The sequence below is a fragment of the Raphanus sativus genome, chromosome 7 (assembly GCF_000801105.2).
Source record: "Raphanus sativus cultivar WK10039 chromosome 7, ASM80110v3, whole genome shotgun sequence".
NCBI classification, from domain to species: Eukaryota; Viridiplantae; Streptophyta; class Magnoliopsida; order Brassicales; family Brassicaceae; genus Raphanus; species Raphanus sativus.
Window position 1 is genome coordinate 20,621,165 of NC_079517.1, and position 26,140 is coordinate 20,647,304.

Below are 26,140 nucleotides of genomic sequence, written 5' to 3' on the forward strand. Positions count from 1 at the left end.
GAGGGGAACATGGGACGGGATGGTGGCTCTCACGGAACAAGCTTGTGGGGGTGGTTAGAAGGAACACGGCGGTGAGAGGGGGAGGCTCAATCTAATAACAATAGATACAGTTGATCCTAAAAAGATTAAAATCATTGAAAGAGCAGTGAGACTTTTATGAAGAATAGAGAGAAAAACGGTACAGGATACAAAAGAGATGATATATATTTGGAGTATGTTTCGACGGGAGATGTAAAGATTGTTTCAGATTAGCAAAAAAAACGAATTCGGAGAAAGAGAGAAGAGAAAAGATACAAATAAATATGTAATAGATATGCCATGTCTTTTGTCATAAGTAGATAGTAGAGACACTTGGGGTTATGAAAAATAGCACAGTACATTTCCATATATCTAATTATTTTATGAATCATCGCTATGGAGCGCAAATACTCTTAAAAATAAGTAAAAGATTTGATATTGATTTATCATAATTTATCATAGTTTTTTATCCATTTTAAAACAATACCAGAAATATTGTTTTACCATTTCCAACTTTTTTAGTTTGACTACAACTACCTCACAGGCCATTCATATTTATATTTAAACTGTATTTAATTAAAATCATAATTAATAAAATTTAATATAATAGTTTATTCTGATTGATAAATGAAATTACAGTTTTATCATCAAATAATTTAGAATGCAATTTTTTTATCCATGCATAGCATGGAGCGTGACACTAGTACTTATATAAAAGCCAAAAATTTACGGAAGAAATTGAAATTTGAAAATTTTACTTTCAGAGACACTTTCTTACTTTTCAATTACATCTAGAGACACAATACACTTGACACACACTTTTCTATTGTTAAATGACCTTATTATCCCTGAACCTGAACATACATTACTTTTTCATTCCTCTCTTCCTAAATCTCGACAAATTCATCATCTCTCCTAACTCAAGTATACTTTTTCAAGTGTTCAAATTGTAAACAAAACGAAGAAATAATTGATGGGTGTGATAAGACCAAAGCTTGTAATGGAATCAATTTGTTCATGTGGTTATGGCTGGTCTGTCGTCTCTTTTGTCCAAGTCATATCAGTCTTGTTAATTTTAAAAAAATCAGAAGAACCAGAAAACAGAGTGTGAGACAACTCCAGAGGATGATAATTGCCGATCTATTTCATCTCCCTCAACATCATCGTGAATGAAGTGGAACTTCCGGGAAAACCATCGGAGAAGACGAGAGAGTCGGCGGAGACGAAAAACGAGTAAACTCCTCCTCCTACACCGCCAGTGAGCACACCATGGATTTCGAGCTCACATCGGCGTGGATGAGCTCGGTCAAGCTGCGGTAGTTCGCCGTGCTCATCTCATCTCGTGAAGCTATGGTGATTTGAGCTCGGTGAAGCTGCGGAAGTTGGATTACGGGCTCAGCATCGTCATGGATGAGCTCGCCATGCTCAGCTGCGGGGGTTCGAGCTCCTCGTCGTGCTCAGTTGCGGTGGTTTGAGCTGTCGCCGTGCTCAGACTCCATCACTAGATATGTCGTCCAAGTCGCCTCCTCCTCGTCCTCGCTCATCTCTGCGAAGCCTCGTCCATGATCTCGGTGAAGCTGCGGTGGTTCGATCTCGGAGTCGCCATTGAAGAAAGCTCGATTGTATCTGCAATCAAGAATCATGCATTTGCATATTGGTCCTTGTATTTATGTAAGTTTTTGTGTTTCCCCCTAAGTTTCCAAATTTTTAGATTTATCTTTTAATTAGTCCCAAACTTTATAGAATTATAACTCTAGTCCTGCTTTATGTTGCTCACGTACAGAAAAATGCAAAATCAATGTATTTGTTGTTCATATGTTTTATGTATTGTATAATTTTTTAGTTCTAATACTAAAGATCTACTGATATTTAATTAATTAAATCATTTATGAAGTTTTGAGACTGTACAAATTTTTTTAATCAATTAAATAATTGTTTTGTACACTGTGTACAAAGAAAATGTGGATATGAGTTTTGTTGATTCATGAAATGTGGATAAAAGAGTTGTGTACAATATCAAAGTGGAGATATATCAAAAAATTGAAATAAAATATATGTATAAATGATTTTTTTTGTATCAATATACATATTTTTATATTTTAATATATATTACTAACTATTGTAAATTAGAATTTATTAGTCATGTATTTTGTGGAAAATAAAAATGTGGACAAAGTTTTTGTCAATCAAAAATATGTAGATGGAAGAACTGCGTACATGTGAATTGTGTCTAAACTTACATCTTTCATTTATGTCATAGTTTTACATCCACATTTGGATTGTGCATGTCCATACATTTTTATATAAATGTTAAAATACTAAAAAAAGATATTGAAAGTGGATATTGAAATATAGAGAAAAAAATTATAATTTAATGTAATAAACACAATATTTTTATATATAAACCCATAAACTTAAATGTGTCAAATGATTGATAAAAGAAAAATGTCTTATAAACTCATTTGCAACACATTTTTTTCCCGCACAATATACGGACGCTTCTTCCTTTCTATAAAGGCATAATTGTCTAAATAACATATTTGTCTCATCCAAATGTGTTTCACATGTGAGAAGTGTCTTTCTTTGCACAAGAAAGACAAAAAGTGTTTGGGAACGCAAAGATCTGCTAGTGAATTCGTCGTGCCAGATAACACTGCATGATGGACGGGTTAAAAACATGGGCTAATTTCAACAGGGCCCCTCTCGTCATCTCCACAATACTTCCAACATACTCTCTGTTTTACCCTCGCCTATGATTGAAATCTTGCTCCACCGCAAGGTGAGACGTCAAAGGGCAAAATCGGAAATGCGTCTCCTATAAAACGCACCCCTCCTTCTTCGTCTTTCTTTCTCCTGCGCTCCTCGAAACATCCTTCTCCTTCTTCCAACAGATCAATTCCTTCATCGCTAATCTTCGGAGGTAACACCGATCTCTCTCCTCGTTTGATCCTTTACATTTCTATGAGCTGCATTGTCGCGATTGATTCTTAGCTAATCCCTCTCTCTGGATCGTCGATTAATACCTCTCAGATCTCATAGATCGCGTCATCAATTATAGATCCATCGTTAACTGTGCTCATTTTATCGAAATCAAGCTAGATAGTGCTTAGATCTACGTGTACTGAGTGTTCTCTTTGTCCAGATCTGATCCGTTTCTGACTTTCATTTTGAAATACGTACGTGGTGGATCTCTGTTGCTATCCGATCTTGATTCAATTTTTTTTTGCAGAGAGTGAGAGAGATTCAAAAAACAATGGTGAAGATCTGCTGTATTGGAGCTGGATATGTCGGTGGTCCAACAATGGCTGTGATCGCACTCAAATGTCCACACATAGAAGTAGCAGTCGTTGACATCTCTGTTCCACGTATCAACGCGTGGAACAGTGACCAGCTTCCCATCTACGAGCCAGGTCTTGAAGACATCGTTAAGCAATGTAGAGGCCAAAACCTCTTCTTCAGCACCGACGTTGAGAAACACGTGCGGGAAGCTGATATCGTCTTTGTCTCCGTCAACACCCCCACCAAAACCACCGGTCTCGGAGCTGGCAAAGCCGCGGATCTCACTTACTGGGAGAGTGCTGCTCGTATGATCGCCGATGTTTCGGCTTCTGATAAGATCGTCGTTGAGAAGTCCACTGTCCCTGTCAAAACGGCTGAAGCCATCGAGAAGATTCTGATGCATAACAGTAAAGGGATCAAGTTCCAGATCCTGTCGAATCCGGAGTTTCTTGCGGAAGGTACTGCGATCGCTGATCTTTTCAACCCTGACCGTGTTCTCATTGGAGGACGAGAGACGCCTGAAGGTTTCAAAGCTGTTCAGACGCTTAAGGAAGTATACGCCAACTGGGTTCCTGAAGACCAGATCATCACAACCAATCTCTGGTCGGCTGAGCTCTCCAAGCTGGCGGCAAACGCTTTCTTGGCTCAGAGGATTTCTTCCGTGAACGCCATGTCGGCTCTTTGTGAATCCACCGGCGCTGACGTCACTCAAGTGGCTTACGCCGTTGGGACGGATTCAAGAATCGGTCCCAAGTTCTTGAACGCTAGTGTCGGATTCGGAGGTTCTTGTTTCCAGAAGGACATTTTGAACCTTGTCTACATCTGTCAGTGCAATGGGCTTCCGGAAGTGGCGGAGTACTGGAAACAGGTGATCAAGATCAACGATTACCAGAAGAACCGGTTTGTGAACAGAATCGTATCTTCTATGTTCAACACCGTCTCCAACAAGAAGGTTGCGATCCTCGGTTTCGCGTTCAAGAAAGACACCGGCGACACTAGGGAAACACCAGCCATTGATGTGTGCAAAGGTTTGTTAGGAGACAAGGCGCAGATCAGCATCTACGATCCTCAAGTCACTGAGGAACAGATTCAGAGAGACCTTGCGATGAAAAAGTTCGATTGGGACCATCCGCTTCACTTGCAGCCAATGAGCCCGACCACGGTGAAACAAGTGAGTGTGAAATGGGATGCGTATGAAGCTACAAAAGATGCACACGCGGTCTGCGTTCTGACCGAGTGGGATGAGTTCAAGTCATTGGACTACCAGAAGATCTTTGACAACATGCAGAAACCAGCTTTTATCTTCGACGGGAGAAACGTTTTGAATGTGGACAAGTTGAGAGAGATTGGTTTCATCGTTTACTCCATTGGTAAGCCACTTGATGCATGGCTTAAGGACATGCCTGCTTTTGTCTGAACGAGAGAACAAGGTAATAATAATGATAATCTGGCTCATTCTTTTTCCTTTACCTTTGATTGTTTCTGTTTTTGCGTTTTTGCTTCTTATAACGTCTATCTTTGTTGTTTGTTTTCTTATATAAGCTCTCGTAATTTTTGTGTTTCAAATTTTGTTGAACAGACGACTACTTTGTATTCGATACATTTGCATCATTTTTCGTTGTTTCCTTAGAAAAGCAATAATGTTCAGTTTTTTCTTTTTTTTTGGAATTCAAAATGAACGCCAAGGCCTAAATTTGCAGATTCTTTTAATTTGAATAGTAACTTGTGTTCGTTATTAATTCAAAATCACCATTGTTGTTGTAGAAACTAGAAAGACAAATCACCATTTTCGATGTTTTACCCTGACTGATCTGAAGCGGATAATTATTTAAGTTACAGTTAGTTCATAATTATTGAAGTCAAGTCTAATATTGTAATATGAGCATGTTTCACAAATGATAAGATGTGTTAATTTTAATATATATACTTCAAAATAATAACAGTATATATGATGCATAATTAGAATAGGAATATACATGAAATATAAAATATTAGAAATATTAAATAATTTTTTTATTTAGTTCATGGATTTTTAATATTTTTAATTTGTTTTCTCCATTTCGATAATTTTAACCAGTTCATCGTCTGATTTTTGGAACACTGCATTTTTATGCGGTCTATTTAGAAATGATTGTCTCACTAAATTATAAAATCTTCTTTTTCATTAAATAACTTAAATTTGTTTTTTTGTCAGAAATGTAAAAATTTAATTTTCAGCACATAATTAAAAATTTATCACAAACAAAATAAAATGATCATTGTACATATAATTTTAAAATAAACCAAACGACTGGTAATAAAACACTAGAGTTTTTGATCCGCACATCCGTACGGCTGTATTTTCATCTTTTACAATAAATATTTATTTGCATAAGTGACATATATTTTTTTTTTGTTTTTTTGTCATCTAGTGACATATATTTTAAAATTTATCTGTTTAAATACATTTTTAACCGCAATAACTTAATAGCTGTACTGAATAATTTTATTCTATCTTATAAACCACTAATCGTATAATCCATATTTTTAGAATATGACCCGTATATCCATACAAATATATTTTTTATTAACTTACGGATCAAAATTTTATGAATAGTAAAATTGTTGTATATACTACTTTAATTATATGGTGCTTTATATTATATATACTTTTCAACATTTATCATATTGAATTTACATTGGACTGTTATTTATACAAATATACACAACATAACATATTTTTATAATATATAAATAACTATTTTTATGTGATGACTTTTATTTTAGTTATTACTAAAAATAATTATATAGCTTTTAAAAAAATATTATTTGTTAACTATTTAAAGCAAGTTTTATTAATTATCTTTAAACATACATATATCTAAAATAGGAAAAGACAGAGAATATTAAAATCTAGGTTTATTTAATTATTATTGCCATATTTTTTAGTTAGGATCTAATTTTGGAAATTTATTAATTAAATAAAAAATATAAAGAATTCTAAAAGTATGTTAATTAATAACTTCAGTGGCATATCATGGTAAATAAGTTGAAAAACAAAGGATTGTTTTATATATTTCAGTACTTCTCTTTTAATATACATATATATTATATACTTTTCAACATTATCATATTTAATTTACATTAGACTGTTATTTATATAAATATACATAACATAATATATTTGTATAATATATAATAATATTTTATGTGATGACTTTTATTTTAGTTATTACTAAAAATAATTATATAGATTTAAAACAATATTATTTGTTAACTATTTAAAACAAGTTTTGTTAATTATTAAACATACATATATCTAAAATAGGAAAAGACAGAGAATATTAAAATCTAGGTTTATTTAATTATTATTGCCATAATTTTTAGTTAGGATGTATTTTGAAAATGTATTAATTAAATAAACAATATAAAGAATTCTAAAAGATATGTTAATTAATAACTTAAGTGGTTTATCATGGTAAATTAGTTGAAAACAAAGGGTTGTTTTATTTCAATACTTCTCTTTTAATAATAGAGACTAGAGCTTGATCCGCACATCCGTGCGCGTATTAGTTTTATTTTATTTTTTATTAATTAGTGACATTTTTAAATATATATATAAAAATCTTTTTTTCATTTTTAGGTTCCTACACATCAAAACCAAATCCACTAGGACCTTAAAAACCCAACTCAATCCACCAGAAAATTTATAATATCCGAGTGGAATCTAATTTCATATACCTGAAAGGATAGATGAATACACATGCCTAAATTATTATGTAAAGAAAAAAATTATAATAAATGTTCAATAATTACATTGTTTATTCTGAATGATTAGGATTATATTATTAGTTTTTCAACTGGTTAGTGAAATTGTATCTAACTAATTAGTTTTTTCATGTACAATGTACAGTGATAAATTATTAAAAATTCAAATTATTTAAAAATAAATTTCTTAATATTATATATATTATTTTGGACCAATAATATATAGTTGGGGTAATTTATCATAAAATTAAGGAAAAACAATTTTTAAGTTAAATTATAGTTAATAATATATGTTTTTATATTTAAAATTATAATCTTAGATAATTTTTAATCTATTTGTTTTGGTTAAAAAATATTTAATAAAATTGTATAAAATTACTAAAAATATTCATATAAAAATTATATAGTTATCAAAAATTTAAAATAAAACAATATTTATAAAATTTGTAGATATCTGAAAGAAACTAATGATATTACGATTAAAACTTTTAACTTTAAAAATGGAGATAATTTTGAAAAATTTAGTAATAATTTTTTATAATTTTAAAAATAAAACTAAATAATATTTCGAAATTTATATTGTCATATTTGAATATACTTATTTTAATGGTGATTTATGAGTTATTACCATGCTCTAAAAAATTATCAAAAATATAAATCAACATTAAACGTAATGTATAAGTTATTGTCATATTCTACAAATTTTACCAAAAATATATATCAACATTAACCGTAAGACATGTCATCAATTTTAATAGTCACTAGATTTTGACCCGCACACCCGTGCGGGTGTATATTTTATAAAATATGTTGTTTTTCATGTCAATATTAGAGTTGGACAAAAAAAAACGAATCCAAAAAATCGAACAGATCCGATCCAAAAGAAGTACCAAACCAAAAACCGAAATGATTAAATATTAAAATTTTGGTATTTAGAGAACTGAAACCGAATCTGATCCGAACCGAAGTATTTCAGATACCCAAATGTATTCGAAATAGATTTATATACTTATATATATTATTATTTTTAGATTTAATATATATAAAAACATCGAGAATATATATGGTACTTATAAGTTGGTTTAAATAATTGAAAATATATATAAATAGTCAAATGTAAATATCTACAAAGTTAATGCAATATATTATTTTGCTTATATATTTTGAGAAATTTAGAGTATAATAAATTTAAAAATAATTTAAATGTATTATCTGAACCCGAACAAACCCGAACTAAATAATTTAAATGCGTCCGCGCGAGTGTATATTTTTACGAACCTTACAAAACATATAAAAACAAAAATGTAATGATTTTATTATATTATATTAGTTTGTTTTAAAAATATATATTTCATTACAGTATCGTGTGAATTTTATTTTGGCTGTGTTAGATCATTGTTTTATGGTATCAATAATTATTTTATCAAGTAATTTAGTGATTTCATTTAGAATTAAATGAAATAAACTTTAACAAAACACCTATGATATTTATATTATACAAGTGAATTTTGTGTTGTCACTGAATGTATTAAAAATAACGTTAAAATTGTAACTATATTATTAATATATTTTTGTTCTATAATTAATAAGAATCATACAAAAACACTGAAACACTTGATAATTATATTTGTTCCATATATACACGACTTTTATATTTCTAAATTGGGCTGTAGGATACAAAATTTTAATTTGGGCCATACTAATTCAGCCCATTAGATTTCTATCTGTTCGGTGGTTTAGTAATTAATTTACGTATAGGTGGTTTGCATAGACAACTAAAATCTCGCTGGTTAGTTATTAATTTGTCGATTTTAAAAAGATAATGGCATAGTGATGTAATTTTTGTGGAAAATTCAGGATTAATCTCAAAATGTACTCATATTTTAATAGATTAAATGTCACATTTTTTTGTAAGAGTGATCATATAGAAAAATGTAGCAAATCACTTGACAAATAATGTCTAAGAGATATCTAAAAAGACCACCTTGTGATCTAGGTATAAACTGAGATAACCGGTTAAGAGTCAAATAATTGTAGTTTTATATTCTTCAATTTTAAAAATCAATAGAAAAAGTTAATGATTAATTTTAAGTTTTATATTATGTTAAATTATTCGACACTAACATTTCAGAAAAAATGTCTAGACCATTGCCACCAGAATTTGATTTAATATACTAAACCGGCAGGTTCAATTCAAATGATAAAGTTTATAAGATATAAAACTCTTGATATTTATGTATAAAATATTAACGTGAACGTAATGTTTTTGGTAAGTAAACTCTCCAGCATAATCTCAATCAAGTTAGATAATATTTATTATTTAAATAAACTAAGGTTAAACCCGCCCTACGGGCGGGTAGTAAATTCAAAAACACCTAAAAAGTTTTCAAATTTTAGTATATATATATTTGAATATAATGTTTTATATATAAGTGTTTTGTAATTTTTTGCATTAATATATAATGCTGCAAAAGACTATAATAATTAGATATTATGTTTTACGTTGTGGAAAGAGATACAAATGAATATTTGATTGTGATATGTCATTTACTCATTATTCACCTTTCAAAACTTAAAAGTGATTTTGTTTTGTACTTTTAGTCTCTAAATGAAAAATGAACCAAATGATTATTGCAAATATAATTAAACTAAGCAGGGGTTTATAAATTTAATTTTTATTATAACTAAATTTGATTTCTAAATTATCAATATGTAATGAATTTACTGAATTTTTGTGTTTGTGAAAAATAATTGTAACCTGCTTTGTTTTATATTTAAAATCACAGATTTGAAATGTGTTACTTTAACTATCATAATTACCATAGTCTAAGAATAAAAGGTTAAACTCAACTGAACAACAGTTCATTAGAACTTAACAGAGAAAATAACATTATACTCATGTTTTACTAATAAATATTATTGGATAAATTTCCAAATGTGATAAATTTGTTCTTTATTAATAGAAATTTATTTATTAGATTTTATTATTATTATTTTTTTAATTCTACTTTATTAATCAGTGTTGTATTTTTCTTTCAATTTTCATGTGAATATTTTTAAGATTGAGCACGGTAACCACACAAAAAAGATAACCATGATATTTCTTTCTTATTTATTTCCATTGGTTTGGTTTTGATGAAACGTCAAAATAATATTGTAAATGAATTTTCTCTTTTTTTCGTTCTTATAAATATTTGCTAGTTTTTCCGTAGTTTTATATTTTGGATTAGATCATGTAAAATTTAAAATAAACTATTATTTGTTGATTATTTTTCACCAAATTCAAGTTATTCAATGTATTTTTTACAAAAAAAAAATATTGTTTTATTTATTATATCTTGATATTTTTCTAACTGATTTTTGTGAGACATTTGTTTTGATTATTTACTAAAGCTTCATATTGTTTCGCCTAATTACTCTTAGTGCAACTTAAAAATGTATATTCTTCCTACAATTACTATTTTTTGTGCACAAAAACAAACCAGTCATTTACAAAAATTGAAGGAGAAAGTGAAGACACCCGAAGATGATTCACGCCTCTTTTAATCTGATTAAAGATAAGGACGGGAGAATGAAAATGTCATTCTTCACTCATGTCAGCTTAGCTTGCATGGCTTTTGAGTTTGTTATTTCTACTTTCTTCTCATATTCTAAGCCTCTATCTCCTTATCAATCCAACTCCTTCACTTCTATCAAATCTGAATTATGATTGATGTTTAATGTAAAATTTGTATTTCTTATATTTTATATTTACTTATTATTTATTTTCTCTATATTGTATGTTAGTTTTCCATTTATGTTGTATATTTACTTATTATTTTTTCTTATATTTTATATTTACTTATTTTAATTGTTTGTTTTTTTATCAAATGGTAATATTACATTAGATTTTTAATGTAATATTTATATTTCTTATATATATATTTACTTATTATTTATTTTACTATACATTTTCAGATATATTTTAATGTAGTTTTTCTATTTCTTATATTGTATATTTACTTATTATTTATTTCCTTCTAATATTATGATATATTTTTAACGAAATATTTCTATTTTAATATTACATATTTACATATTATTTATTTACTATACATTTTTTCATATATGTTTAAATTAGTTTTCCATTTCTGATATTTTGTATTTACTTATTTTCTTTATATTGTATTTTACTTATTCTTTTTTTTGGCTTTTTATCAAAAGATGATATTACTTTATATGTTTAATGTAATATTTATATTTTTATATATAATTCCTTATTGTTTAGTTTTTCTTATATTCTATATTTACTTAGTGTAATATTTTGATATATGTTTAATATAATATTTTTATTTATTATTTATATATTACTTATTATTTATTTTACGATACATTTTTTAGAGAGTTTTTTTTATTTATTTTTTTCATTTCTTAAGTGTATATTTACTTGTTTATTATTTTTTTTATTGTCTATTTAATTATTCTAATTTTTTTTATATCAAAGGATAATATTATGATAGATGTTTAATATAATATTTCCAATTCTTTTATTCTATGCTTTTCATATATTGCGTTTTACTTATAGAAATGTTTGGAAATAATATAAATGAAAACTAACTTTTTCAGATAGATGTTTGTTTTTCCATTTCTTATATTGTATCTTTACTTTTTTTCTTATATTGTCTATTTACTTATTTTATTTTTCTTTTATATCAATTTGTAATATTATAATAATGTTTAATGTAATATTTTCATTTCTTATATTGTATATTTAATTGTTAATTATTTATTATAAATTTTTGAAACAGATGTTTCATGTCGTTTTTATATTTCTTATATTGGATATTTATTTATTACTTATTTTCTTAAATTTAATATTTCATTATTCTAGTATTATGATAGATTTTAATGTAATTTTTATTTCTTATTTGTATATTTACTTATTATTTATTTTATTATACATATTTCAGATAGATGTTAATTAGTTTTTTTTTATTTCTAATTAATGTATATTACTTATTTTTCTCTATATTGTATATTCAATTATTCTAATTTTTTGCTTATATATTCAAATAATAAAATTACGTAAGATGTTTAATATAATATTTTTATTCCTTATATTTATATTTACCTATTTTTTATATTGTATATTTACTTGCTATAATATTATGTAATTGTTTAATATTATATTTGTATTTCTTATATTGTATATTTACTTAATATTTATTTTAAATTATATTTTTCAGATAGATGTTTAATTTAGTTTTTTAATTTCTTAATCGTATATTTACTTATCTTTTATTTTTTCTTATATTGTATATTTACTTATTAGTTTTTGTTTTTATATCAAAAGATAATAATAAGATAGATGTTTAATGTAATATTTCTATTTCTTATATTATATATTGACTTATTATTTAGTTTTCCTTTATATTTACTTTTTAGTGCTAATGCCACATGTCATCTTATGGGAGAATTTTTTAACGCTGATGTGGACGCTCGCTGGAACCTCAAAAGCAAACTTTTAATAGTATAGATTAATCTTTAATTATTTGTTTTAATTGCAGTGGCATAGAATGATAATTATTATGAAAAATTTAGGGTTAGGTAATATATGTACTTCAGTTTTAATAGTTTAGATGATAAATAATTAGACTAGATGTGGTCAAACTTAAAATTTTGTGATTATTTTTTGCAAAGTGTTTTTCTAGATTTTTTAAAATAAGTATTTATGTGTGTGATAAGAAACATTGGTTTATTAGAATTTTAGATTCGGAGAAACATTGGTTTATTAGATGTCGTCTAGATCGTGCTTTAACAAAAGAAGACTGGCACACACTCTTTCTATGTTCTTATACAGAATACCTAGGGATAGTAGGATCTAACCATCGTCCAGTAGTGATGTACCTAGAAGACAAAGTTCCTAAGAGAAGAAGGCAATTTCGGTTTGACAAAATATGAATTGGGCAGGAAGGTCTTATGGAATCAATTGTTATAGGCCGTTCAGAATATAATGAAAGTTGCATAGAGGATATTGTTACAAAATTTAGTATATTGTTACAAAAATAAGCAATTTTCGTCATGAAATTGTTAAATGGCGGAAAAACAATCCACCATACAGAAAGGAAAAAATTAATGATCTTCCAAAAACTCTCGAAGAAGTACACACATACAACAATAGGTCTCAGGAGGAAATTCTTTAGGTATCGAGAACATTACAGGATGCATACAAGGATGAAGAAGACTACTGACATCAGGAAAATCGGAATATGTGGTATACGTCTGGGGATCGCAATACAAAATTTATAACGCCTTAACAACTCAACGACGTGTTCGTAATAGGATTGTAGGGATACATGATGAGGATGGAAATGGGATTACGGAGGATAAAGGTATCGAGAAAGTGGCAGTAGACTATTTCGAGGACTTATTTAGTATCACTTCCCCATCAGAGTTTGATAGTTTCCTGAAAGAGATAACAATGTGTATCACCTTTCAGATGAACCAAATGCTGTTAAGGATAACGACTGAGGACGAGGTACGGCAAGTTTTGTTTTTGATGCATCCTGAGAATGTTCCAGAACCAGATGGAATGACAGTTCTTTTCTTCCAATATTCCTGGCATATAATTAAGAATGCCTTGGTTGAGATGGTGAAGAATTTCCTGGTTTCAGGAGAAATGGACTCAAGGTTAAAGATCACCAATATTTGTATGATTCCAAAGACGGAAAGGCCTACAAGGATGACAGAACTAAGACCAATAAGCCTAAATAATGTAGGGTATAAGATCATCTCGAAAGTCTTATGTCAGAGATTGAAACTCTGTCTCCCCACACTTATATCGGAGATTCAATCGGCATTTGTGGCAGGAAGGTAGATATCGGATAATATTCTCATAGTTCAGGAGATGTTCCATGGCCTACGAACCAATAAAGCATGCCAAGAAAAGTATATGGCAATCAAAACAGACATGAGTAAAGCTTATGATCGGGTGGAATGAGACATTATTCAGGCTCTCCTAAACAAAATGGGTTTTGATTTTTATTGGATCAAGCTAATGATGAAATGTATATCATCGGTTCAATATCGGGTTTTACTAAATGGTCAACCATGCGGTCTCATAATTCCACATAGGCGTTTACGTCAAGCGGATCCAATATCGCCATATTTATTCATTATGTGCACCTAGCAAACATCAAAAAGGCTGATAGAGGGAAACAATTAACCGGAATGAAGGTAGCTAAAGCTTGTCCATCGATATCTCATCTTCTCTTTGCAGATGACAGACTCTTCTCTTGTAAGGCATAAAAAGAAGAGTGTCAAACTATTCTCAGGATATTAAAGGAGTATGAGGTTGTATCAGGCAAAGTAATAAATTGTTTTTCGAATGTAATAAGAATTTAAACATTATTTTACCTTTGAATTACTTGTAAACTAATGTTTAATGTTTATAACCAAATATTCCTTTTTCTAATGTATCTAAATCTCACCATATGGTCCATATCTGATTAAAATATGTAAATTCTTATTACATTCGGAAAATAATTTCATGTTAAAAGAAATATTACTCAACATTAATTTATCAAAGGTTAGTAGCAGGCACAAATCACTATTTTTTAAAGCACATAAACTATTTGACTATTGTATTTCTAAAAATTTAAAAGAGATTTCTCATGATTTATCAAGATCACGAAGCAAGAGAGAGAAAATGTAACATTTTTTTACGATCTTCCTTTAGCCACGAGAAGATGTTACATGTTTACAGTAAGCATTGCATATTATTGAATAACATCAAGTGATGTATCAAACGTCTTATAGGATGGTCTGGTGGACAACAAATGTGACATCATAATTTTGCGTTGGTATTGTTCTCTCTCTCGATTGGTATTTCGACCTTACTTTTGGAATTGTGGCACCCAAGGTTTGTGTACTTGTCTATTGGGTAGACAAATGAAACATAAAAGGAGATCATCACTACCATCCAATCTTTTTGTTTACTAAATCCTTTCGTTATTACCTTAGTCAATGGAAGCATGGTAAAAATTCTATTACGATGGAAAAGCCAATATTGTTGCACTTGGTTGACAAAAAATACCTTATCTATATTAGAGATATAATTCCTAAATAACTTAGGATAAGTTTTATATAGTTTTGGATAAAATTAATCATTCAGTTTACCTATTTCCTTTGTGCTTTGGTTTTAACGATCCTTCTTGTATAAATAAAGATCATTGATCATCAATAGTAACAAGTTAACTTTGATCCCAAACTAAGACTTGTCATGGTATAAGAGTAATTCCTAAATAACTTACCATAAGTTTTATACAGTTTTGGATAAAATTAATCATGAGTTGATTACCTAATAGGACACATTTTGTCTTTCTTTTACATAAAAGAACACATATCACATGTGACACATTTTCTCGTGGGTCCAAGTGGTTGGTTTGACAAATATCCTTGAGAGAAACGGGAATGGTTTGTACATGGATGAGACAAAAATGATGGGTGATGTGAAAATGACTTGTAATATCTGATTTTTTTTCTTATTCTTTTGTGATCTCTTTGAACAAAAATTGGCTATATTTTTATTCTAAATTAATTCCATTCTATCAATTGCTTGATTTCAATTGTCCACATCCACATTTTAATGTGTCCATGGAAAGTGTTTTCAAAACAAAAATCATTTCACACCCATTACAAAAATAAAATATGAATGAAATGAAACATACATTTATTCCATCAGTGCCAAACCATCATAAGTTCATAACAAAAAATGTTTTAATTTGATTAGTTTCAGCCAAACCAACAATTAACAAGACAACAATTCATTGCAAGTCTGCGACATCAAACTTTGCCTTATAACTAAAAATAAGAAAACAAATCCGAACAATCATCATATCATGTCAATCCTGAGATAAAACCTTCTCCAGTACACAAATTCCCTGTCCACAACTCCTCCTTTCATACCTTATCCTTCCACAACGGACTAAAATCTCGTATGGACCAAATGATCAAAAAGCATTCTACAGCATCCAAAAATAATCTGTATGGACCAAGGAGAAGAAAATTACCATTTTGCCATTAATGACTTTCAATATGGACCATTAGATGAGCTCATCTCCCTTATATTGTGAGCCGTCGGATCTTTAAAAGAAAAAAATGAAATAATTACAAACAATGCCATTAATGAAACTCACCCCTCAACCATTAGATATTTCCCTTATGTTATAATCTCAACCGTCAGATCTCTCAAACTCTCCTTCTCTCTCTCGCTTGGGTCCCACAGTAAATTTAATCCATCTTCTTCTTCTTCATTTCACTTTCCAACTACCACGAAAATTCATTTCATTCACCAACCAAAGCTCTCTTCTCCAACTCTTCATCCACAAACCTTTACTTCTGTTTATTAGGGTCTTCCTACAGCTTACAACGCCTTGAAACAGCACATGTGAGTCGTTTTTGGTTCTGAAATTGCTAGGTAAGTGTGTGTATACTCTCTCCCTCTCTTTCTCTTTCACTCTTCTTTGTCTCTTTTTTTTATTGTTTTCTATTTTGGTTTACTCACATAATATATATGTTAACGTTATGAGTCAGATTCTAAGGTTTAATATAATGTTGTTATAGTATAAAGCATAATATTGTAGAATAAATCATTTTTATCTATGGTACAACTGGTGCAACTTTTAAGTTAAAATTAGTTAAGAACCAGTTACACTGGTACAACTTACAAAAATAAAAGTAGTAAAACCGGTAGAACTAGTATTACTAATATTGTTCATACGAAACGTACAACTAGTAAACCTGGTACAAGTCTAAGTAACATTGAATGAGTATGGGTAGAACTTGTATAACTTACAGTAATCATGTGCCAAGTAAACGTAGTATAACTGGTATTACTAGTATAACTTATTACTACTGTTACATGTAAACCAGTCTAACTGGTAATACTAGTATAACAGCATTTTAGCGACCTAGAACTCGTATAACTTGTATACCTATTAAGTGGTAATGTTAGTTTTTTCTCCTTTTCAGGAACTATGAATAGTGGTGGAGTTGTGGTGATACATTTTGATCATGGTGGAGACCGGCATATTTCTACATTAGTGATGAAAGGAAGATATGAGGAGATTACTTATTCTCACTTGGTTGATAGAATATGCAAGAAAATGAATATTGATGTAGCTGCGACAAAGCTTCAACTGAGTTACTTTCCTCTGGTCGTGGATAATAATAAGAGGCCTTCCTATATTCTGGATGATGAAGATGTTTTAGGATATTTAATGGAGGTAGATAAGAAAAACCGGGTAGTGTCTTGCACGTGGAGCCTTCCGAAATTGTCTCAGAAAATCAGAGTAACGAGCAGTTCTCTATGAATGAGGAAATTCAGAGTGGTGGCAGAGCTAATGATGGTATGGTTGGAGTTGAGGAGTTGGCAATTGTTCCTCAAAAACAATCAGATGGGTATGAGCATGAGAAAAGCAATGAAGAGGTTGATGAAATGGATGACAGGGAGGAGATGGCGGCTGTTACACCAGCTGAAGAAACAATTGTCAATATTGAGTGGGATGATGGTATTGATATGAGTTTGCATCAAGAATTTGCGACTAAGGATGAAGTGAGGGATTTAGTGGACAAAGGAGTGCATTCAAATTGTTTTGAGGTTGATATATTGAAGTCGAATCCTAATATGTACGTATTGAAATGTCGTGGGGTTGGATGCAGATGGTATTTACGAGCTGCAAAGCTGAAAAACTCTGCTTTTTTCACTATCAGAACGTATAGAAAGATGCATACATGTTCTCGGGGAGAGGGAAGCATAACCAAGAGGGGGAAAAGAGGCACACCAAGGTTGGTCGCATCAGTGGTTCATGCAGATTATCCAGGCCAATTCAAGACTCCGGATCCAAAGACTCTCATAAGTTTGGTAAAGAACAAACTAGGTGTCATGGTTTCATATTCTACGGCTTTGAGAGGGAAACACAAAGCTGTCAGTGATCTGCGTGGTAACCCTGAGGAGAGTTTTGCTAGACTCCCATCTTACTTGTACATGTTAGAAAAGATGAATCCTGATACCATCACACGGTTAGTAGTGGATGAGACGAACGAGTTCAAGTATATGTTCTTTGCGCTCGGAGCTTGCATTGAAGGGTTTAAGGCGATGAGGAAAGTGATAATAATCGATGGAACTCACCTGAAGGGTGTGTACAAAGGAGTGCTTCTCATTGCAACTGCTCAGGATCTAGACCATCATCATTATCCCCTCGCTTTTGCGGTAGTAGATGGTGAGAAAAATGCGAGCTGGGAGTGGTTTTTGACTACACTGAAAACTTTGATACCAGATGATCCATAGCTTGTATTTTGTACTGATAGAAACCAAAGTATCATCAAGAAAGTACACGAGGTGTACCCATTGGCGATCCATGGATATTGCAATTATCACTTGTCTAATAATGTCAGCGGAGCATGCAGCAATGTTAACAAGAAAGGGGTTGCCAAAAAGTTTAGGAAAATTGCTGGTATATACTCAGAGATAGAGTTCAGAAATAGCTACAATGATTTCAGGAGAACGTATCCCCAAGCCGCTGACTATCTAGATGACAGTGTTCATGAGACAAAATGGGCAAGATGTAAATTTCCGGGAGAAAGGTACAACATAGATACAACCAACACAGTTGAATCTATCAATGGTGTTTTAAAGGAATCAAGGAAATATGCGTTGTTGCCAATGATTGATGTGGTGGTGGGGAAGATTGTAGAATGGTTTAACAAATATCGAGATTTATCTTTACGTGTACCAGAGAGGCATATACTAGTTCCGCACGTGCATGGGATATTGCATCAAAATTATCCGAAGGCAAAAAAGCTAGAGGTGAGGGAGTTAAACAAATTTGAACGTCACTACAACAATGTAATTGGGAAGGACGGTTAAGGTTATTTTGTTGATTTGAGCAACAGAAGTTGCTACTGTAGGTGTTTTGATATTGACCGGTATCCTTGTGTGCATGCACTTGCTGCTATTATAGCACGTGGAGAAACGGCTGAACATTATTGTTCTAGGTATTACTGGATGGAGCAGTGGACTTTGGTATATTACAGGACAGTATATCCACTGCCTCATCATTCATCATGGGAAAGTTACGGAATTCCTGAAGAAATCCGATCTCGGGTTGTCTTCCCTCTGTATGTGGAGAAAAAGAAAGAAAGACTACAAGTTACTAGATTCCCATCTGCAGGAGAATATCGGAGGAAGAAAAAGAAGAAGTACCCACCGTTGGTTGGTGAAAATGATGGAAGTGACAGTGATGGAAGTGGCAGCGAGGAAAGTAGCAGCGAGGGAGGTGGAAACGAGGGAGGTGGCAACGAGGGAAGTGGCAACGAGGAAAATGTTGAATGAGTCTTACTTCTTTGTTATGGAACTTGCTTATGTGTTGTAGAACTTATTTATTATGTGTTGTGAAACTTATTTATGTAATGTGTTGTTTCTATCAGGTAGTACATGTACAACTGATAAAACTTAATATAATATAATAATCATGTTTCTGTGTTGTCATACTGGTACAACTAGTAAAACCACTACATGTTGTACTGGTATTATTAGTACAACTATGTCTAATTTATTAGAGTTGTGAGACTAGTATAACTAGTATAACTATGCAGGTTCTGAAATTTAAATATATTTTTGGGTATTCCATATTAATAAAACAATCAAATGGTCAAATTGGTAAGTGTTTGGATAGTTTGATTGTGTTTTATATTGTTTTTTTTTTAACACCATCACATAAGTTTCCATGATCTACCTTATACTTTTAAGGTTTGTTAACTTGTTTATCCACATATTTTTGCAAAACATACATGACAAGTATTTTAACAATTGTGATGATTTCATTGTATCCGGGCAAAGACATATAAACATAAAGAAGTGGTACAACTAAGGTAATTGTATTTTTTATATGGTACAACTAATATTTTCTGATTTCACTGCCAAAATACAACTATGTACAAACTTGTACAACTAATAAACTAGTACAACTATGTACAAACTTGTACAACTAATAAACTTGTACAACTAATAAACTAATACACGTTTTAAATTTGCAATCACGTTGTAAAATTGCAATGTTATTACGTAGTTGTACTAGTTGTACCACTTTTAAACAAAATCACTTAGTTATACCTGTTTTATTAGTTATTCCATAATACATGTTTTAACATAACACAAAGGAAACAAAAACAGAAACATAAGTCATATCTTTTAACACAACAAAAGCATAAGTCATATGTTTTAACACAACAGAAACATAAGTCATAAGTCGGACATAATTTTTAGTTGGAACATAATATCAAAAGAAACATGTCAGACATAAGCTATTCCAAATAGCTATTAATTTGCCTGGTACGGAGACTTGAGCTGACGAGAAGGTTTATGGGTCCTCTTCGGCCTTGTCTCCTTCTCATCGCCCTCTTTTTCTTTATCACTAGCTGCCTTCTCTGCAGAAGCCTTCTTTGCAGCAGCCTTCTCATGAACTTCTTTCTCGAATTTCTCCGCAGCTTCTGCCATCACTTCTGCCATCACTTCAAGTGTAGATCTCGAATCAGCCTCTGTCTCGTCACCATCTTTCTCAGCCTGTTCATCACCATCTTTCTCAGCCTCTTTATCACCATCTTTCTCGGCCATTACCTCACCATCCTTGTCTCCGCCCTTCTTCTCACCATCTTTCTCGGCCACTACCTCACCATCCTTCTCATACTCATAATCGCTAATATTATCTACGACATAACAAACCCAAAGCAAATTCAACATCAAAACAAACCCAATGCAAATTCAACATCAAAACTAAAGCAATTATAAAACCAATTACCTCTTCTTGTGCCTCTTGAAGCCTCACCGGTTTCATATTCACCAAACTGGAATGACCAATTTTCTCTTTGAATCTTGTCTTGTTCCAACTCCTTTACTCTTGCTGCCAGAAGACGAATTGTTTCGTCCCTCAATGCAAATCCGTAGTCCATTCTCTTGTTCAATCTCAACTCCAACTCTTTTACACTCTCAGGACCGGCCTCTCCCCCTGCCTTGGGTTCCTCACAAACCCTTTCTTCCGCCTGTCCTTCTAAGATACAATGAGGCTCAGACTGTTGCTGTGTGGTCCGCCGGGTCCTCACATCCATCTCGAACAGATCCTCCCAAAATATTTTCCCTCCGGTTCTACAAGGATCCGGTTCCAACCGTCAACGGCTATGTCTTGCTTATCAGAATCATCTATCAGCTCCACGTCTTCCAGAGTCCCTTCATCCATGATTCCGTACAAGAGGTCTACTTCGTTTCCTTGTGGTACAAGGATACTTGAAATCACCTGAAATATGGCCAACAACAAATCACATTTAAAATTAACTATGAACTTGAAGAAAATATCATAAACAATGCTTAAAAATTAAAATCTTTTACCTTTGTGTTTCCAAGCGCTTGATAAATATCCTCTAATGGAAACCATGTTGTCCCAGTCCTATTGTATTTCCATTTGCATATTCTTGGGCAATCTGGGAGACAGTTTGGATCAGGATCTCTGAAACGTTCCCTAAGGACATGGATACATTCAAAAGCCAATATCTGCACATCATTTCCCACAATCATATTAGTTATATAATAACAAATATGCTTATGATAAACATAATCTATGTACCTCCAAAGGGTTAATAAACCCAGGAAATGTCCACTGCATATTATCTTCGAGCTCTTTCATAGCAAAATGATCCCGGAAGTGAAAAATCTCCTTCATGCAATCATCAAATGTGTAACGGCCCCATGGAAACTTGATGCAAAAATCCATATCATCTACTGCCTGGAGAATGAAAGGCTCAATGAAGTACCCATTTCTTGACCTTCCTCTTATTACTCTGGTCAAAAAGTAAAGAACCGCCATCTTCAAACGCTCATCACTACCATCCTCAGCCTTCATCTTCAGAAGCTTCTCTAAGACATCCGTTTATGTCACTCTCAGACCCTGTTTCTTCCCCTTCTTCTTTGTAGTCTCCTTCCGCAAGTGCTCAAAATGCTTTGTCGCAAACTTCATCCTCCCTTTGCTCGCAAACTTCATCTTCTCTATGCTCGGATAGTTTTCAGGGTATGTTCCACAGTGTAAACCAAAGAGGAGTCCATGTTCCCTGATTGAGTATCTAATTGGAACACCGTTTACTCCAAACCAAGCTTGTCGATCTTTTTTCGTATGCATACAACGAAGTAGCAACGTCCACAGTCCCTGAACCTTTCTATATTGGCAACAATCCATGTGAAATAAATGCTTGAACTAAGGGTGATTCATAAACCAACTCTTCTCTGACTCCTCAAGTTTATCAATTTTCTCGAGAAAATCGTGTTGGCTGCACCTTGAGGAGAGCTTACAAACCGTCCCATACTTACTCGGCTGAAAGAAAAAACCAACAGGTCTCATTGGTTCTACGGCCATACTCTCCTCCCCAACCTGAAAACAAAAATTAAAACACAAAATACACTGAATAAATAACCGAGTTATACAACACAAAATTATTTAGCTGTACCAGTTACACTAATTAAACTAAAAAAATATTACTGGTTGTACCAGTAAGCCTAGTTATTAAGAAAACAACACCATCTAGTTAAACCAGTTATACATAATAAACTAAATGAGTTGTCCTAGTTACACAAGTAATACTTCTCTAGTTGTACCAGTCAGAATTGCACCAATTCTGTTTATAACATATTATTTCCAGTTGCACCATATTCACTCTTTTAGTTTTATTCATTTATTTGACTAGTTACAACATATTATTACTAGTTGAACTACTCAATCAAAACCATTTTAAATTGAATTGTGTACCATTCTTTGCGCTTCATTGTCAATGGCAGCCTCAGGTGGGGGTGAGTCTCTGTTGTTAGATCTAATCTCCTCATCGTTGTCGTTTACACGACGTGTAGGGCTCTTTCTGTAAGTGTCTGAAATTGGAGGTTGTAGTGGATTCTCCGCCTCATTAGGTGCCTGAATAGGTGATCTCTGTGGCTGACTCGGAAGCGCTTGGCTTGGTGTACCATCGCTATCGACCTTAGAAGGCAATTCCGCTGATGGTGTCGGGGAATGCTCGCCGTGACGTTCCGGTGGAGAAGCGGTGTTCCGAGCCCTCTTCGTTGGACTCGGTGAGGATCCAACGTCGACACTACTGTCTCGCCTCCTCTTCTCTGCGGTTCCACTCCTCTTCTTCTTCTCCACTTCACTACTCTTCTTCTTCGCCGCTCTCTTCCTCTTCTTGGCCTCTCTTATTTTTTTTCACTGCTGCTTTTCTTTTTTCTATGGTGGAATCATTCTTCTTCGTCTCCGCCGTAGGTTTTTTCTTCGTCTCCGTCGCAGATATTTTTTTCTTCGCCGGCGACTCGTCCGTCACCTTCTCAGGCGCTCCTTCTTTCTCTTTCATCTCGGAGAGTCATGTTTTTGGTGACATTGTCGAATGAAACACACTGTTGGATTATTGATGCTTGAATCTGGGTGTTTTGAAATCGAAATCAAGTTGAGAAATTGAGGGATGGAATCGTGGGTTGGTTATGGGTGTTTCACTGTTTTGAAATCGAAGAAAATGGGAGAGATTGGAAATTTAGGGTTAGCAAATCGGGTCGGGTCGGGTTAGTGGGTTTAAGTGGTTGGGTTTGTAAATAAGTTTAAGTTCTTAGGTTTTATGGTCCTTTTTTGTCTTATTTTCGAATTATTTTTTAATTCATTTTTAAATAAAAATACAAGTGGTCCATATCAGATTTTTTTGGCACCTTCTCGTCTATACCAGCATTTGATTCTTCCACAACTCATTCTTTCATACATTATCCATCCACAACTCCTCCTTTCATACCTTATCCATCCACAACTCCTCTTTTCTGCTATATTTCACATACACAAATCTCATGTCCACAACTCCTCATTTCACACCTCATCCATCCACAACTCCTCTTTTCACACCTCATCCATCCATAACTCCCCTGTCCACAACCACGAGACAATCATCCTCGAGCCCTCATCCACCCCCAATCAGCTCCACCGCAGACTATTTTAGAGATATGTACTCATCAATTAAGTACAGATCCGGATTATACAAGAGGAGAGGAGACAGATTGATGGCGTGGCCTCGAGTTCCGGTGAGTCGTACGACCTCCCCTCGAACATGAAAACCAGGTGCAGTGACGGAGTCGAAGTCGCAGAAGAAGAACTCGAATAACCCATCTTCTAATGCTTCTTCGAGAGCTTGCCGGAGCTTTGGTTTCATGGAGTCTCCAATATAGTGAAAGAACGAGAGAGAAATATTAGGAGATGAGGTTGTCTTCAATAAAACCAGAATAAAATAAATAAATCACAGTGAATCTCGAGCTTCATTTTATGACTGTAGATGAGATCTCCATGATTTTGATTTGGACTTGAGCTTTCACGAGTATAAGGAAGAAGGAGGAAGAAGAAGGAGATAAATGGATTCAAACAAAAATAGTTGGGTTGAATGGTCAAAAGGATAATAGACAAATCAACACTAGAAAGTGTGTCTCAAGTACAATGTGTCTTTTGATGTAACTGATAAGTCATAATGTGTCTTCCAATGTAAAAAAATCTTCACTCTTTTAGTTTCATTCATTTATTTGACTAGTTACAACATATTATTACTAGTTGAACTACTCATCAAAACCATTTTAAATTGAATTGTGTACCATTCTTTGCGCTTCATTGTCAATGGCAGCCTCGGGTGGGGGTGAGTCTCTGTTGTTAGATCTAATTTCCTCATCGTTGTCGTTTACACGACGTGTAGGGCTCTTTCTGGAAGTGTCTGAAACTGGAGGTTGTAGTGGATTCTCCGCCTCATTAGGTGCCTGAATAGGTGATTTATGTGGCTGACTCGGAAGCGCTTGGCTTGGTGTACCATCGCTATCGACCTGAGAGGCAATTCCGCTGATGGTGTCGGGGAATGCTCGCCGTGATGTTCCGGTGGACAAGCGGTGTTCCGAGCCCTCTTCGTTGGACTCGGTGAGGATCCAACGTCGACACTACTGTCTCGCCTCCTCTTCTCTGCGGTTCCACTCCTCTTCTTCTTCTCCACTTCACTATTCTTCTTCTTTGCCGCTCTCTTCCTCTTCATGGCCTCTCTTCTTTTTTTCACCGCTGCTTTTCTTTTTTCTATGGTGGAATCCTTCTTCTTCGCCTCCGCCGTAGGTTTTTTCTTCATCTCCGTCGCAGATATGTTTTTCTTCGCCGGCGACTCGTCCGTCACCTTCTCCAGCGCTCCTTCTTTCTCTTTCATCTCGGCAAGTCTTGTTTTTGCTGACATTGTCGAATGAAACACACTGTTGGATGATTGATGCTTGAATCTGGGTGTTTTGAAATCGAAATCAAGTTGAGAAATTGAGGGATGGAATCGTGGGTTGGTTATGGGTGTTTCACTGTTTTGAAATCGAAGAAAATGGGAGAGATTGGAAATTTAGGGTTAGCAAATCGGGTCGGGCCGGGTTAGTGGGTTTAAGTGGTTGGTTTGTAAATAAGTTTAAGTTCTTAGGTTTTATGGTCCTTTTTGTCTTATTTTCGAATTATTTTTAATTCATTTTTAAATAAAAATACAAGTGGTCCATATCAGATTTTTTGGCACCTTCTGGTCTATACCAGCATTTGATTCTTCCACAACTCATTCTTTCATACATTATCCATCCACAACTCCTCCTTTCATACCTTATCCATCCACAACCCCTCTTTTCTGCTATATCTCACATACACAAATCTCATGTCCACAACTCCTTATTTCACACCTCATCCATCCACAACTCTTCTTTTCACACCTCATCCATCCATAACTCCCCTGTCCACAACCACGAGACTATCATCCTCGAGCCCTCATCCACCCCCAATCAGCTCCACCGCAAACAATTTTAGAGATCTGTACTCATCAATTAAGTACAGATCCGGATTATACAAGAGGAGAGGAGACAGATTGATGGCGTGGCCTCGAGTTCCGGTGAGTCGTACGGCCTCCCCTCGAACATGAAAACCAGGTGCAGTGACGGAGGCGAAGTCGCAGAGGAAGAACTCGAATAACCCATCTTCTAATGCTTCTTCGAGAGCTTGCCGAAGCT

General features: G+C 33.0%; 2 protein-coding genes across 2 annotated transcripts; one reads left to right on the top strand and one right to left on the bottom strand.

Annotated features, from left to right (window-relative positions):
* The first annotated feature begins 2,788 nt into the window (after positions 1–2,788).
* Positions 2,789–4,950, top strand: LOC108830649 (UDP-glucose 6-dehydrogenase 4). Its single transcript, XM_018604243.2, has 2 exons — positions 2,789–2,938; positions 3,248–4,950. Exon 2 carries the CDS (start codon positions 3,272–3,274, stop codon positions 4,712–4,714), a length of 1,443 nt encoding a protein of 480 aa, XP_018459745.1. The 5' UTR covers positions 2,789–2,938; positions 3,248–3,271; the 3' UTR covers positions 4,715–4,950.
* A 15,454-nt stretch (positions 4,951–20,404) lies between these two features.
* LOC108830645 (uncharacterized protein At3g43530-like) lies at positions 20,405–21,977 on the bottom strand. Its single transcript, XM_018604239.1, has 5 exons — positions 21,702–21,977; positions 21,467–21,628; positions 21,248–21,374; positions 20,883–21,128; positions 20,405–20,790 (listed from the first exon to the last, which is right to left on the bottom strand). Exons 1-5 carry the CDS (start codon positions 21,975–21,977, stop codon positions 20,405–20,407), a joined length of 1,197 nt encoding a protein of 398 aa, XP_018459741.1.
* Between the last annotated feature and the right edge of the window lie 4,163 nt (positions 21,978–26,140).

Excerpts from the sequence above, each read along its gene's own strand:
- LOC108830645 (XM_018604239.1), bottom strand. The coding sequence starts at position 21,977 with ATGAAGGCTGAGGATGGTAGTGATGAGCGTTTGAAGATGGCGGTTCTT. Across the intron at positions 21,629-21,701 it reads GGTTTATTAACCCTTTGGAG|ATATTGGCTTTTGAATGTAT; the intron begins GTACATAGATTA and ends AATGATGTGCAG. Across the intron at positions 21,375-21,466 it reads AAGCGCTTGGAAACACAAAG|GTGATTTCAAGTATCCTTGT; the intron begins GTAAAAGATTTT and ends GCCATATTTCAG.
- LOC108830649 (XM_018604243.2), top strand. The coding sequence starts at position 3,272 with ATGGTGAAGATCTGCTGTATTGGAGCTGGATATGTCGGTGGTCCAACA.